Genomic DNA, 15162 nt, shown 5'->3' on the forward strand with positions numbered 1-15162 from the left:
GAGGGGGGGCGGGATTTACATTCTCCATTCCAAGGGAAACTCCAGCTTTCCCTGGCAGATACTTGTCTTCCCAAACCAAGACAGTACCCCAGCGGGGAAGAAAAAATGTCCTGGGGAAAATCCATGGAGCAATTCCATGAAGTAAGGCCCAGCTCAGCACATCAGAGCTTCATTCCCAGGTGTGCAAAACAACTCCAAACAATTGCACATCCAGCAAGGGCACCTGCAGCTCAATGCACCAACATCTGCCAGTCCCAGGAGGGGCTGCGCATCCAAAGCATTTTAAAACTCTATGTTGTCAGCCATTCCCAGCAATTTTCCTCATCAGGCACCACTGGATTCTGTGAAGCCGGAAGGAACCTGCCTATTCCCATGAAATAAACAGGGCAAAACTCCAGCAAATAGCCCAGTTTTCAGGCTATTAAAAATAGAAAACTCTCAAAACAAGCACTATCAAAGATCTGACCAGCACAGCAAAGAACTCAAGGTGCCTATAAGATCATGGATTTAGAAGGCTTTATGGGACTCCTGATTTGCATGTGCAAATGTGTTTCAGCCCCACAGTCCCAAGCTTTTGGCATGCTGCTCACAGGCCATTTTTAATGGATGCTTCTGTCAAGCCTGGCTTCAGAAGGGTTCTACACATCATTAAATGGTTATACATCACACCCCTACTCGTTTTAGGTTGCTACAATCCAGTGTCAGGGATTTTCTCCTTGAGAAAACCAAGACCATGCTTTGGTTGCTTGCTTGGCCCCCGATTTAATCCTGCTCTTTGTTAGGGCTGGCCAGCACTGCCCAGAGCTGCCAGTTATCAAGGAGGATTAACCTTCTTCCAAGGAAATGAGACCCTTTCCTAGGCCTGGGGAAGGAATGCTTTCTCTCTGGAGACATTTGGGGGTCACCTCAAGCTCTCACTGACTTCACTGTCCCACAGGTCAAGGGGTGATGTGTAGACGAAGGCACAGCAGCCACTCCTGCCAGGAGCGCTGCGCCCCCAGGAAACTTCCCTTGACCCGCCTCCCATTTCCAAGGCCTGAAGCAATTAGGATAGAAGCTCAAATTACAGAGGAGGAGATCAGAAAGCAAGCTAAGGGGATCAGGGTAATCCTGCTCCCTTTCACCTGCTGACACCCACAGCCCCAGGATTAAACCCTGGTAGATTAGGGTCCAGTGCCAGCATTATCCTCTTTGGGGAAACTTTCTTAGCTGGAGTCAAATCTCGAGCCACGTGGAAGCAATGGGGCAGAAAGCAGCTGAAAAGAGGGGGTGGAGGTACATGACCCCACGGTCCTGTGGCATCTCTGCCAGTGCAGGCACCTCGACACTCAGAGTGCCCCTAAAATGGAGCAGTGCCAGTGCCAGCTCCCACACCCTTTATGGCACAAACTGCAGCAGCTGGAGCAATCCCCCTGCTTCTGCCAAAGCTGGGAGCCCAGGATCAACCACCAGATTGACTGCTTCCTTGGGGATTCAAGTTTTGCTGTGGGAACAAGGAGCTACAGCAATTGCTTTTACCCACCTATCCAACAACCAGTAAATTTAGTTTAAAAAGCAAGGCCACCTCCCTGTTTAACACCTCACAATCCTTATTTGGTGGGGTAAAACTCCAGCTACTGTTGACTCTTTCAAACTATTTTTATATGCCACAGCACTGAGAGCTCTGGCATGTTTGCAGAGTGACTCTTCTCAAATAAGGCAATCAGGCTGCTAATGAACCCACACCCATGGCCTCAGACAGCAAAAGTCTGAAGAAAGGGAGGAGGCTCCCCAGTGACCTAAGTCCTCCTGCCCTAGCCCTGCAGCCCAGTAACTCATTTATCTGCATCAATACTCAATTTTAACAAGCAAAGCTTAGTTTCACTGCTTTTTAAAAAGCACAGGATGGATTATGCCATGTGTAACATTTCTTTCAGTCTGCGCTGCCATCCAATAACCTAGGAACTGAACACAGGAGAGGAGGGCTGCTGCCCATGGGATTTCACAGGTGAGAGTGTGATGTGAATATCTGTGATTAAGAGAGAAAAAAAACCCCCACATTTTTGACTACTGCATCCTGCTGCCTGATCAGGACCTTTAGCTCAGTACTGTAGACAAGATGCCTGTATTCCCTCTTTCCTCACAGCTCACCTTGGACTGATCTGCACCACCCAGAACTTCTAGCAGAGCCACTCTCTGTGGGTTGCTATATTACCATGAGGAAAGCAGAGGAAAATGAGCAAAACTGTGTTTTATTGCCCAGGACCACTCGTCAACTGAAGGAAGCAGGTGAAACAGCCTCTCCAAGGAACAGACTGAAAGGCAGACTCACCGTGTCTCCAATTTTGAGATCCCCACACTTCCTGAGCCCAGGATAAGACAACCCATCCTGGCACGTGGCAGTGAAGGTCAAGCCAATGTCCTCAGGGCTGTCCCAGACTGTGAGCTCCACCTTGGACCGAATACTCTGGAAACACAATGGGAAAGCAAACCATAAAGCTTCCAAAGACAGAAAGGTTTCTTCTGCTTTAGTCTCTTCTCCTAGTGCTTCCAGAGGGTGGGTGGAACATCTCTGCACCTATATGAAAAAAATCACCCCTGCACACACATTGACATTTGAGTTTGACTTAACCAGCCAAGAAGAGTTCTGATGATCACAACTAGATTCACAGTGAGCTGCCTACCACCCCAGCAGGTGGCTTATGCCCTCTAGGATAGGTGTAATGGACACTGCAGCCAGTATTGGAAACATATGAGTGCACAAGAAAACAGAAGAAAACCTTCTTGACCACAAACAGAATATCTCTGAATTGAAGGTCAGAGCTTTCTATGCACATCTGCACCTTCTCCTCCCCATAAACCAGCTCCTGAGCGAAGTGCAAAGCCTGATTCTCCACTGGCAGCTGTCCTACAATGTCTGTTGTGCAGCACAGAGAAGATGTGAAACAGCACTAACTGTCCTGCTTTCTTCATTTCACCCAACTGGTCAGAAAAACGTATTCTCCCTCTTAGAAGAAAAAGCTGAACAAAAAGTGCCCTTTCGTAAGTGTCAGCTGGAAACAGCACCATGGGAAAAAATTAATGAAAAATTTCTTTCTTTGAAAAAGCTTTTCAAAGTGAAGAACATTTTCCATTTGTGAGGTTTTGGTGTGCTTCTATCCCTTCTGCTTCTCAACTCTCTGCCCTGCTCCATACACAGATTTTTTAAGTCACGACAAAATGAAGTTTATAAATATTAATTCCAAATGACATTGTTTTGTTTAATTCTTCCAATGGCTGGAACTGATTTTTATACCCGTGGTGTCCAAAAACAACAAAGTTTTTCAAAATGGAGCTTTTTGTACAAATATGCTGATTATCCATAGCCAGCTTCCAGCTCCATCCCTCTTCCCCTTGTCCCCAGCCCTCACCAAAGAGGCCAGATTAAGGAAAAGTGCTAATTGAGACCTCTTGCCAGTACATGTGATGACAAAAGCAGGGTTCACACGCCAGCAAAGAGCCAATGCTTCTAGAAATGGACAGGAGATAAATGAGTTTTGGCTGGGTCAATCTAAATAGTCCTTGAGGAAAGAAAGGAATAACTTCCCATCTCTCTACTGTAACAGAGAAGCCGTTCATGGGGTAGCAACTGGGACCATACAGAGCATTCATTGCCTGTGGGCTGAATGCTGCATATGCCAATTGCCCATTAATCTATGGATACTGCTCAGCCCCAAATCATCCTGTAGAAATTAGCTGATGTGCTCCCCTGTCTTCTTTCCCAGAGCATCCCATTGATAGCATGGCAGAAAACAGGACACCAGGCCGGGCCTCAGCATGACCTTGCACAGGCTCATCCTATGTTCCTACACAGACACCAAGTCTCTCATTAGCCCTGTACAGTCATGCTGTTACCCTAAATGCAGCGCCACTATTATCAGCCCCTTGGCACTGTTACACACTGATGTCTTCTGACAACACCACAGCCACCACGGAGGGCAACTGGTGATTGCAACAAGAAACACTCCCATGACCTGCCTGGATCTGGTTTAGGAAAGTGCTTCTTAAACCAGCACCCCATTTGCTCTTGTCAGTCCAAACCCAGCCCTGTGTCTGGGCACAGCCTCCCATGAGCTTTTCCATCTCCCAGGTACATTGAGATTTGGGGGAAGGGCAGTACAAAGCAGTCCCTGTTCTCCTTTGCTTCACACCTGGTGGAATGAGGGAGAGGGGACAGCATGCTGAGCAGGTGAAAAGGGAAATGCAAGACAAAGAGATGGGTAAAAGGGTTCCTGAGGGTAACATAAGCCCTGAGCAAGTCTGATGTGCGCCTTGGTGAGGGGAAGCAGACAAGAGAGGACCAGAGATGGACAAAACACTGAAGCAGAAGGACTGAGCCCAGGCCCAGAACATCAGCCACTGCCACCCTGCAGGAGAAGACAGTCCCCGTTGCAGATGAAGGATTTCTCCAGGCTCAGACTTTCCTTTACACAAGGAATAAAAAAAAGGTTCATTCCCATTCGGGAAACAGAATTTTAGCCATCTCCCTCAGCGAGAATTTCCTCCGTCATTTCAGGAAAAAAACAAAGCTACCAAGAGGAGACGGGCTGGGTGGCTGCCAGGTTTCCGGTGGCCCCGGGCTGACCATGGCACAGGCAGGAGCTGCCAGATCCCAACAGCACTCCTGGGAGTCCCAGCCCACACCCATCACCCAGCTGAATAGGCAAGAAACTAACCTCAGTCTCAGCAATCAGTCAACCCACAGAGCTCATTCCATGGGGCACCCTAGTCTAAGCACCCAAGTGGTTTCCAGCCAGCTGTGCTGGAAAGCTCACAAGCAAAGAGAAGGAGGGAGCAGTGGTGCAGCCACGGGATTCCCAGTGGTTTCCATCAGCTTGTATTGATCTGCAAAAGCTTGAGGGGTGGTGAAATGGAGGCACAGATGCATCTTACAGCTTCAAAAACAAGGCAAAGGGAGGTTTCCACATGATGGCACTGAGGCCACATGAAAAGTCAATGTGGAATAAATATTCATCTCTTTCTCTCCAGCCAAGCATCTCATCCACAAGACCCTCCTACCTCAAGGGGACAAACTGGGACAACTGGGCTTTTGATTAGCAGTATCTCCTGGGCCTCATTAGCAACATTCACTGTTCATTGCCTTCCTCAGAGGATGAAGCTTTGGGAAGCAATCTTCCCAAGGGCATAACCAAATGCTGCTTTAACTGCAGGGAGCTGGGGGAAAGGAAAGAAGAACTTTACAGATCATGCAAAGCACACCACAACCCTCCACGGAGTCTGGATGTGTGAACTCCTCCAAAGAAGCTCTTATTGACTCCCTGCACTAATGAATGTAGTACCATGAAGAGCTTGCAGCCATTGAAAGCTGTGACCACAGATCCCACGCACGAACAACTTTGCCTGAGGGTTGACCAGTTATGGGGTCATATCTCCATACCCAACACCCAGCAATATCCTTGCAAGATCATGAAGAATTCATGACCCATAAGAATTCAGGGAGAAGTCAACACAAATGTTGACACTAACTATGCTATGAACATGCAGTTTAGCTGCTTCTAATCGATCTGCTCCCCTGATCTCCATGGAGATGGACGACATCAGGTCAGCAGTACAACTCCAGGTCCCTTGCTTCCTCCTCACTGGCAGTGCCACATAGGCAGGGCTCCTTTGGGAGCATGGTGATACTCACAGGCTGCTGAAAGCCAATGTGGGCTGCACAGAGAGCAATGCAAGGATGCAACCTTATCTGGACCTGGTCCCGGTCCCATCCTTGAGAGTCCTCTGAACATCAGATAACAAAGAAAAAAATCTATTTTATCTACTGGTAGGGTGCTCTGAGAGAGAACTGTTTTAGATGGGGGCTGTGTTTTGTGGGTAATTCTGCACACGAGAGACATGAGGTTCAATTTCTTCTGTCCCACAGGCTCTCTTGGGTATCCATGCTTCTTGTCCTCCTCACACACCTTGTTGCCCCCGCAGGGTGGACATCCCAGCTCCAGCAGTGTGGAGAGGACAGGGAAGGGAGGCAGCCAAGCCGGGTGGAGCTCACCAGGGGGAGCTGAGCTGGCCAAGCTCTTAGCACTCCTCACTTCAGCAGCTGTGGTATTAAAATGCACTTACGTTGTAGGCTTTGACAATCAGCTCAATTATATTCTTGGAATCTTTGTGCAAAATCTCCACTGTTGTTCCAGGGATCAAAGTGGTGAAGTTCTTAAAGAAAAAAAAAAATGGAAGAAAAATTAAAATGTTGAGGTGCAGAGAGGAGAGCAGAGGAGGAGGGATTGACCCCATGCCAAGGACACAGGCCACACACACTGCCCCATCACCCAGTGATGGACATGGTATGGTTTGGCTCCCATTAACGTGGAGTTTACTTTTAAAAGTAAAGCATTGCTAATGAAGCATGTCAAATATTAAACAAAGCTCATGGCCATGGGACAAGGACAATCATACCTGGCTCTGCTGCAGGAGGGGGCAAGGCCCAGCCGCTGTGCACTCAGGCAAGCTGGCACCGCAGGGAGGGAGGGGTGGCTGTCCCCACTTCCCTCACAGCCCTGAGCATCCCCAGGAGAGGGGGTGGAGAACAAGCTCAGCCCTCCCACTCCCCATGGGCGAACAGCAGCATCCCAACCGTAGCAACACGGCTGCTTGTTGTTCCTGCTCGAGCCTCGAGGGCCTCGGCAGAGGTTTCCTAAAGCAACCCCGCCTGAAACACCACCCCTGCACCCGCAGGGCAGCTCCACACACAGGTTGGTCTTTGTGCCTTGGGTCAACTTTCCTTCTGGAGGGGAGAGCAGGAATGGCAGGAGAGTTCAAATTGTGCGTGGCACGTTAGGGCCCTGGACTCGGTGATGGAAAAACACAGCTGGGCAGAAAGGCTGTGCATGATTAGGTAATGGGATTAAGTCACTGCAGAATGGGCCGAGCAGGTTTCTGCTCTCTGGCACGCTGCACGCTGGCAGCCATCCGAACACCCAGATTAACATGGAGTCTATTTTAGTTCTTCACATGCTCACTAACACATATATATCTGTTTGCTCTAAGAAGCTTTAGTGCCTTCTGCTGAAAGGCCTAACAGGGCTGAGCCTTGCCTGCCTGCCTGCACCGGGCAGCCTGTGGCCACAAGCACGCACCCTTATCACTGCACACACATGTTTACCACTGCACACACACGTTTGCAGCTGCCTCCACTCCCCTAGGCCTCCAGAGGCATTTCAGTCTCCCCTCAGCCCAGGCAACTTGGCAGCACTTACCTTGTACAGGATGTAATGACTTTTTGTGACAGCGAAAATCAGGTGGATGTTGTTTTCAGCAAGTTTCTCCCCAAGAAGTGCCAGGGAAGGATAATCCTAGAGGGGAAAAAAGGGCAGAAAGACTGATGGATAACACAAAGACTATAATTTCATTGCTCTTCTCTTTCCAACAGCAAAATTCATTCCAGACACATGGAGTGTTTTGTTGTGGGATGAAGTCCCTGATGTACCAGCACAATCCCAACTGAAACAGCAGAAATCTGTTAAATATTTCTACTGCATTCCTCACTAGAATGCATGACTGACAACACCACTAGCCACAGCAATACCCAAAACACGGGGTTTATTTCTTTCCCCTTTCTATTTTGTCATCAGCAGATGCACGTGTGCTAAATGGCTGCTACCTCAAGGAGTGTGAGGCAGGGAGATTTAGAACTGAAGAAAGTAGAAATGTATCAATTTTTTTCTCCCAAAGCAGAAACATCCATTGCCTGTTCATTCTGCATACTGGGACCATAAAGAGATTAGTTTAAACTCTTTAATTCTGCAGATTTCCCAGGCAGAGGGTGGGAGGGAGACACTGCTCTAGCAACAAAATAAGGAACCAGAGCTCAGTTTCAGGAGACCAGCCTGAGTTTAAAACTCCTGCCTGCTTTTGAAGTGCTGTCCTTGGAAAAAACCATCTCATTTACTTGAAGACTGGAGGGCTGACTGAGAGACTCTGAGATTCAAACATGGGAACACCAAGGCAGCATTCCCATGCCAGCTCCCCAGCATTAACTCCACATAAGGGAGCCAGTTCAGGGACTGTACTCCCTTACATATATATCCACCTGGTAGGATTGCACAGGGGGTTCCCCTGTAGAGCCCAGCTTCTGACCTTAACACAGCCACCCAGATTCCCCTCCCCTCACAGGGCGACATTCAGGAACAAAAATCATAATTAGTGTATGTGATCTGCTGAATAAAGCACCATTCTGCAGAGGGATGGGATAATGAAGTGGCAGGCGAGTGCTCATTCATCCCAGAAATTTCCTCCACTGAGTTCAATTTTTAAAAAGGGCTAGTTTGCCTGTTTATTACTAAGACTCATGTTAGTGTTGTGCTCAAAGGCTGTAGAGAATAAACAAAATAAAAGGAGTAGTCTGTTATACTTACTAGTGCAGCCACATCAAGGTAGATTCACCCCCCTCAGAAAGAGTTCTCTGGACAGTCCTCAGACTCCACCCTCCTCAGACATATTTTAGAAAAGGGATGACATATTCTATGTTTCCTCTACACTTTGCAGGCAAAATGTAATACTCTTTAGGACACCAAGTTACTTTTCCATCCCTTGCAGGGAGCTTTGAAGGAACTCACTAAGTCACCAACTCATTTTTGAACATCACAGAGACATTCACTATGGGGGAATGCCCAAGGGAAGAGCAAATTTTATTTGCAAATTGCAGAAGGTGGGTTAAACCAGGCACTGCATTTGCCAAAAGCTGCTGGAGTAGGGGCTGGCTGGTCTCCAGAGAGGTCCAGCAGCCCTCGAGGTCTCTAAGGGCTGGGCCCCATGCCCCACTCACCAGCTGGCTGGACGCGCTGTACTCGTTGGCTTCGTTCAGGTGGCACTGGCCATCGTGGGGCTGCACCAGCCCCCCCAGCTTCCCATCCAGGGCTATGTGGGGCACATCGTCCGTGGTGAACACCAGCAGGTGAGACGCCTCCTTACGCCAGCCAATCTTCTCCTGGGGGACAGCAAACCCTGTGAGACAGCAGCCTGCCCCTGCCAAGCCCACGCTTCACCCCTCACCCTGCACATGGTCCCAGCCACGTGCCTGGCCAGCACCAGAGCCACTAGCATTAATTAGGAGAGTACCATGCTCCTGTCCACCCATCCCTGGTAAGAAAACAAAATGTCAGGAGCCCATCCAGCATTTCCTAGCATCTCCTTCCAACACACTTAATTTAAAAGGCATGAGGAGGTATGCGGACTGTCCACCAGACCTTCTCTACCCAGATCCAAGAGTAAGAATTTCAGCTGGTTTTATAGCCAAAGGAGACCTGCCAACTTCCTCCACACACGTTTAATCTGACCTTGTTTCCTCAGCTCTGTGGAGCGGCCAACATAACAGCAAGAGCTGCAATATCCCCGCTCAGCATTTTCATTACTGCCCGCTCATAAAGGCTGTTTCAGAGCTGTGATGGACAAAGTGAGGTCCCTGCCTGAGGGGGCTGGCTTTGGTGCACCCACAGTCATGCCCAGACACTCTGCCCTGATTCCCTTCTGCACACATCTCCTAGAAGCCATGGTGCCTCTGCTATTTCATTGTACAACTCTACTCGTGCTCCAGACAGCTCCATCCCCCTGCACCACAGCCCAGGAGGGCAGGGGTACGCACAGCCAAAGCAGAGCAGGGACCTTTGGCATCGCTGCTGACACTAATCCCACACAACCACTCTGCTCAGTGCTGCTCTGCCTATTTAAAAACATGGTAATATTAAGACATGCTGTAGTGGTCCCTACAAAAGCACTGAAGTGTCAAGCACAGAACTGAAGTGTCCTTTGACCCCTTTCTTGTCCTGCTGTGCAAGGACCAGACATTATCATTGTCTTTGCATGAAGAGAAATGAAAGGACAGATTTTTTTCAAGTAAAGGGATAAGATCTAGATTACAAACATTTCCCTCCCACGGAGCTTCCCCAGGTTTCCAAGTTTTCATCAGCCCAAGAAGCAGATCTGTGCCTATAACAGTACACTGGAGCCTTTTGTTACAATGGAAGTGGAAGGAAACAGAGGTGGCCAAAGGAAATTTTTATAAACCACAGTGCTGCAGCAAATTCTCCTCTGCTCAGTGTCTGCTCCTGCTGCCAGGTCACTCCCAAGCTGGGTGGGCAAGGGTATTGCTGCTGACCACAGCAGGGGGATCCTGCCATGGCACAGACTGAAGGCAGAAAGTCCCATCATTTGGAGCTTCCCCTTGGGATGGCCACACTGACCATCTGCCAGCAAAGACACAGCCCCACACCTTCCCTGCCCACACACTTCCAGCATCTCCCTCCCTCCAGACCCTGTCTTCAGAGCACCACCACACCAATCCTTTGGGAAGGCACAAGGTAGAAAAAGCTAGCAGAAGGTCACTGATGGGAACACTGTGCAGACAGAGATACCCAACTCCTTCAGAGTTACTGCTCAGCTTATTTAGCAAAACCCAAACTCTGCCCTGTTTACAGGAAGGTGCTGGCCCCTCCTATGGAAAGCACTGGCGTGGGCAGGGCAGGAGGGCAGAGAAGGCAGAAGGGTGCAGAATCACATGTGCCAGTGCAATTTTTGCCTCCAAATGTGAGTCATAGCCCAAAGCCTGCTAATCTTTTCAATAAATATAACTCTTCCTTCAGGGACACTGTTCCAGAGTAGATTCCTTTTTCCTCCCAATTACAGAAGGTTTATTTTCTTTATTGACGTTGTAAAGACCCCCCAAATGAATATAAGGCCATAGGAAGAAATTTTTGGCAAGACACATCCTTTACTATGCACCGGCACATTACAGTCCAGCTCAGGAAGCAATGAGGACTTTTTTGCTCTGGGAAGCAGGATCCATTCCACTGAAGTTACCCCACTGGACAAAAGGCTAAAACTTCATGCCAAAATGTAACTTCTTAAGAACTCAACCCAAAAGCGATTACAGCTCTAATAATGCAAGAGGCAGTTTTCAGCCTACTCAGCCACCGGACAGAAGCCCATCCAATTCACTTTTCTTTGAGTATCCAAAGCTGATTTCTTTTTAAATGATTAAGGCCAAGAAACTCCCAAAGAGATTAGAAGGACTAATCCAAGTTTCATTTCCTTAGAAATGTGCTGCACACAAAGAAAAGGAGCTGCATTCAAGCAGGAAAGTCACTTCAGGGGTGGTGGCACTGATCACCTGCCTGCTAAGCCCACCTTTAAATCATGGGTTAAGCATTCCTTTGCAGACAAACTCTCCATGACTCTGACACAATTTCCCACATACACAATATCAAAACTGCTGTGGCTGCTCAGTTCAGGAACTCACTCCCAAAAATCAGTGAGCACCCACAGTCTCAGTGCCAGTATCCAGGCACTGAAGTATGTGATGCCTCAGAGCATCAGACCAGGGTGCCTTGGATGGGCTGGCCGAGCCCGTGCTGATCCCACACCAAAAAAAGCCATAGACCTACAAAAAAAGCCCCCCAAGGAGGCTGGCATGCCAAGGAGCATCTCACACTGCCTCTGCCAGCAGCTTCCAGGCATTGGAAAATACAGCTCTTCAGCATTCATTTTCCACTGAGAAACCCGGAGCAGCGCTCTGCTCTGCTTAAAGCAAATAACCAAGGAGAATTTCATTTATTTTTATTGGACTGGGATTGCTGAGCAAAAAACCCTGCACTGATGCCTACCCCCTCATCTGGTTTTTGATCCTCATGGGATAAGAAGGATTTTTAAAGCAGGGGTGGGACTAGACGCAAAGCAGAGTAACATGTTTCCACAGGGCTGGGGGTGCTACAGATCCTGCCCCTACTCCTACGACCAGCTGCAGCTGCCTTCTGTACCCCAAAAAAACAACTTCTCACTCCATACAGCCAACAGTGAGTGGCAAAGCTGCCACAGCTGCCTCAGTACGGCTCTCCAAATGCTATTGAAAAAGCTGCAAAGCCTGTATTTCCATGTCTGAATAAATACCTACGTTTATACTTTAGGCACTGAATAAAAGCCATTCTATTGCCAAGACTCAGTTGCCAGGAGACTCCCCTGGATTCATCAATTTGTCTAAAACCTCACCAGTTTCTCAGGTGCAGACCTTCTTGGAAGCAAGGAACAGATACAGGTGCAAGGCAAGTATGCCTTAGGGATCAAAAGCCAAAACCTCCTTCACTTGGTATTGCTCTGAAAGGCAGCTCAGTGTCTCCCAGATGCCTTGGCCATCTCCACATACCAGTGTCTAGCAAGCACCAATCAAAACCATTCCAAAAGATGCTTTATTTTCCAATCTAGCATTATCTCCTCACTGCATCTTAGCATGTAAGATCTGAAACTTATACATACCAGCGAGCCATATGAGGCTTGCACTTAGAGAGGGTAGAAAAAAACCAAAATACTGCAAATGGAAAATGTAATTATGGAAGGGTGATTAATATTCCTGGCATACTATTTTAACATCAGAATAAAGGCTTATTGTCTCTGGCTCTTTCATTGCCTCGAGAATAACATTTACCATATCTTCATCTTTCAGAAAGGAGCCAAACCCTGGGCCTGCTCCTTAGTCTCTATTAGCTGTACAAACTTTCCCCATTCCTTGGGCTGAAAACCAGGCCAAAAAATTACTCGAGTGCTACAGAGCCCTTAGGCAGCTCATGCAGAAGAAATGCTTGCTATGCATTATAGTGTAAAAACATCTAGTCAACACAGGAGGCATTGTTTCTGACACCTCAGAAGGGGAGGAGAAGACCTTGTTTAGACACCATGGCTTGGAGACAGCGAAGCTGTGCTGTGCCAGCTCTCCCCTTGAAGCTGAGCACAAAATCCTTCATGGGCAACACGCTGCATGTCCCCAAGGCAGGGCACTTTCTAAGGTGGTAACTACCCTGGAAAAAGCTGGAGCATGCCAGTGAGATGCAATGGGGTGCCACAGCAGTGATGAGGAAACCCACCCCAGAAGTCACCAAGGTACCCATATGTACTTCATGTAGAGGGGGTGGAATAGTTCCTGAGTTCACAGAAACTACTGCCTGTTTCTCAGGTTTTCATCCCCATGACACTCCATTAGTCACTACAGGCTGAAAATCTCCATGCCAAGAACATCCTTGTCAGCAAAGCTGCGCTTCAGTGCCACCCCAGATGTCTGCAAACCCTCACCCATCTCAGTGGTGTTGAGCCTCACCACAGCCCACAGCCACTGACCAGCCTGGGCCATTGCTTAGGGACCACAAGGGAAATCAAGCAACAGGTTCCCATTTTGACTATGGGACACCAAACATCCTAATGTCCACCACCTGCCCCTTTTTTAACTCTGGACAGACAGACTCTTGGCTGCTCGTGGCTGTGATGAGAGTCAGCTTCTCTGTCCAGAGCAAGGGACTGCCAATGCAGCACGAGTCATGGCACAGCCGGTTTGCCGGCCCTGCACACACTGCCTTTCCCTCATCCAAGCTCCTGTAATTAACTGCTGTGTCTGCAGAAATTCACTGTCATCACCTGCCACATCATGCCAACAGTCACGCATGTGCACATGCTCACCTTTGCTCACCCTTCCCAGAGGGTGCTCATTCCTGAATTTAGGTGGTACCAGCATTTAAATTAATCCTCTAAATTTAGAAGGGTTGTGCATTCAAGAAGGACAGGTAAAGATTTTGGTCCTTACTAACAGTCTGAGACTGGCACAAATATAAAGGAAATATCTTGCAGGTCTCCTGCCTTCCACCAACACTTCAGAAATGAGCCCTTGTGATACGCACTGAAGTACTGCTGCACCATAAGGAAATATTTGCATGTTTTTGCAATAACATCATGGAAGAGAGTGCAATAACCCACATGATGAATGGCACAACTGAGTCATCATCCTGAGCCATCCCTGCTCTAACCATGGGAGCCACCTCTCCAAAACTGAGGAGCACTTTACATCCAGGCAATTATTGGGAGCAGCACTGTAGCTATGCCAACAACAATATCCGTGGGAAGATGCCCCAGTGGGGCAGGTTCAGTCCTGCCAAGACCATGAAGCACAGTGAAGCCAACCCAGGCAAGGAAAGATCTGGTTGATCACATGCCTGCATCCCATCAGACCATTCCTATCTTCCAGCTCCCATAATTCAGACCCAAAAGAAAACATGCCCAACCAAAAGGACTACACAAGGCTGAAGCAAACACAAAGCAAATTGCAGCAATAGGGGAAAGAGCAAATAGAGCCACTCCTGGTGAGCAGGGAAGCTCATACATGTGAGGGTGAAGCAAACACTTTCATTCATGACAAAGGGATATGAAGCAACCCAACTACTTGTTCCAGAAAGATCTTCAAGCAAGCATCTCCAAAAACCCTAAGGACATGGCAAACGTGGCACCAGGCTAATGAACTCTGCTCCAGTTCTGCTGACAAAGAGGGAGAGAAGGCTATCAGCACCCAGAGGGGAGATCAACCCCCCCACACACAAAGAGGGAAAGTATGAGCAGAAGGAACCAGCTTCAGCCCTCAACATGGTTCAACTGATGCAAGATGTGTTTGACGCAACCTTGAAAAACACATTGAGCTGACGTGCAGTGCCGCTGCACAGAAGTGTACGTGAATCTTAAAGGATTCTGTCCCAGGTGTTCAGCACTGAAGGTCTAACTGTGTAATGAAATCTCAGCCCTAAATTTGCCTTTGCAAAAGCTCCATTTTTATCCCCTTAAACTAGAAAAAGAATTAACCTTTTCTCCTTTGCCTGTTTATCTACAAAAGCACGTAAAAACAAAACCCCCTACTTTTAAAAGCATTTTTCAGTTTCTCCAAGAAAAATTTATCAGTTACATCCAAGAAATGGCAAACTGAAGCTTGCTCAAGAACAGAGTAGAAGAAACCTCCAGAAATCAGAGCAACTCACCTTGCACACAGCAGCCTGCAAAATGGCATCAAAGCCGCCCTCTGGAGCATCGCGGTTGCGGGAAACCTTCTGTTTCCGGACTTCTTCGTTGAAACGGTCAACTTTATCCGTCAGGGACAGGAGGTGGCGGAAGCCAAAGGATGGGACACAGCTGGGGAACAGCTTATAACTGTGGGAAGAACAGAGGAGTGGTCAGCTCAGTGGGAGGAACCACACCCACAGCCAAGAACTGCTGAAGCTCCCAGCTCTACCAGGTTGGTCTCCAAAATTCTCTTCAGAGGGTTGGAATACTTTCATAATGCTTCATTTTTTGGACACTTCACTTTCTGGTTGTTTTTCTACAAAACCCTAC

The 15162-nt window shown here is 48.2% G+C and overlaps 1 protein-coding gene across 1 annotated transcript in view; it reads right to left on the minus strand.

Moving 5' to 3' along the window:
• The window catches only part of ITGB5 (integrin subunit beta 5), a 59397-nt gene that overhangs the window by 24766 nt on the left and 19469 nt on the right, over positions 1 to 15162 (minus strand). Inside the window, exons 5-9 of the mRNA XM_066190287.1 lie at positions 14811 to 14979; positions 8801 to 8962; positions 7233 to 7328; positions 6100 to 6189; positions 2312 to 2446 (exon numbers count right to left, since the gene is read on the minus strand). Of these exons, the coding sequence (XP_066046384.1) occupies positions 2312 to 2446; positions 6100 to 6189; positions 7233 to 7328; positions 8801 to 8962; positions 14811 to 14979 (652 nt within the window). The remainder of the gene's footprint in view (positions 1 to 2311; positions 2447 to 6099; positions 6190 to 7232; positions 7329 to 8800; positions 8963 to 14810; positions 14980 to 15162) is intronic.

Source organism: Chamaea fasciata, unplaced genomic scaffold, assembly GCF_029207755.1.
Source record: "Chamaea fasciata isolate MVZ Bird 193981 ecotype frontalis unplaced genomic scaffold, bChaFas1.0.hap1 SCAF_8, whole genome shotgun sequence".
Taxonomy (NCBI): domain Eukaryota; kingdom Metazoa; phylum Chordata; class Aves; order Passeriformes; family Sylviidae; genus Chamaea; species Chamaea fasciata.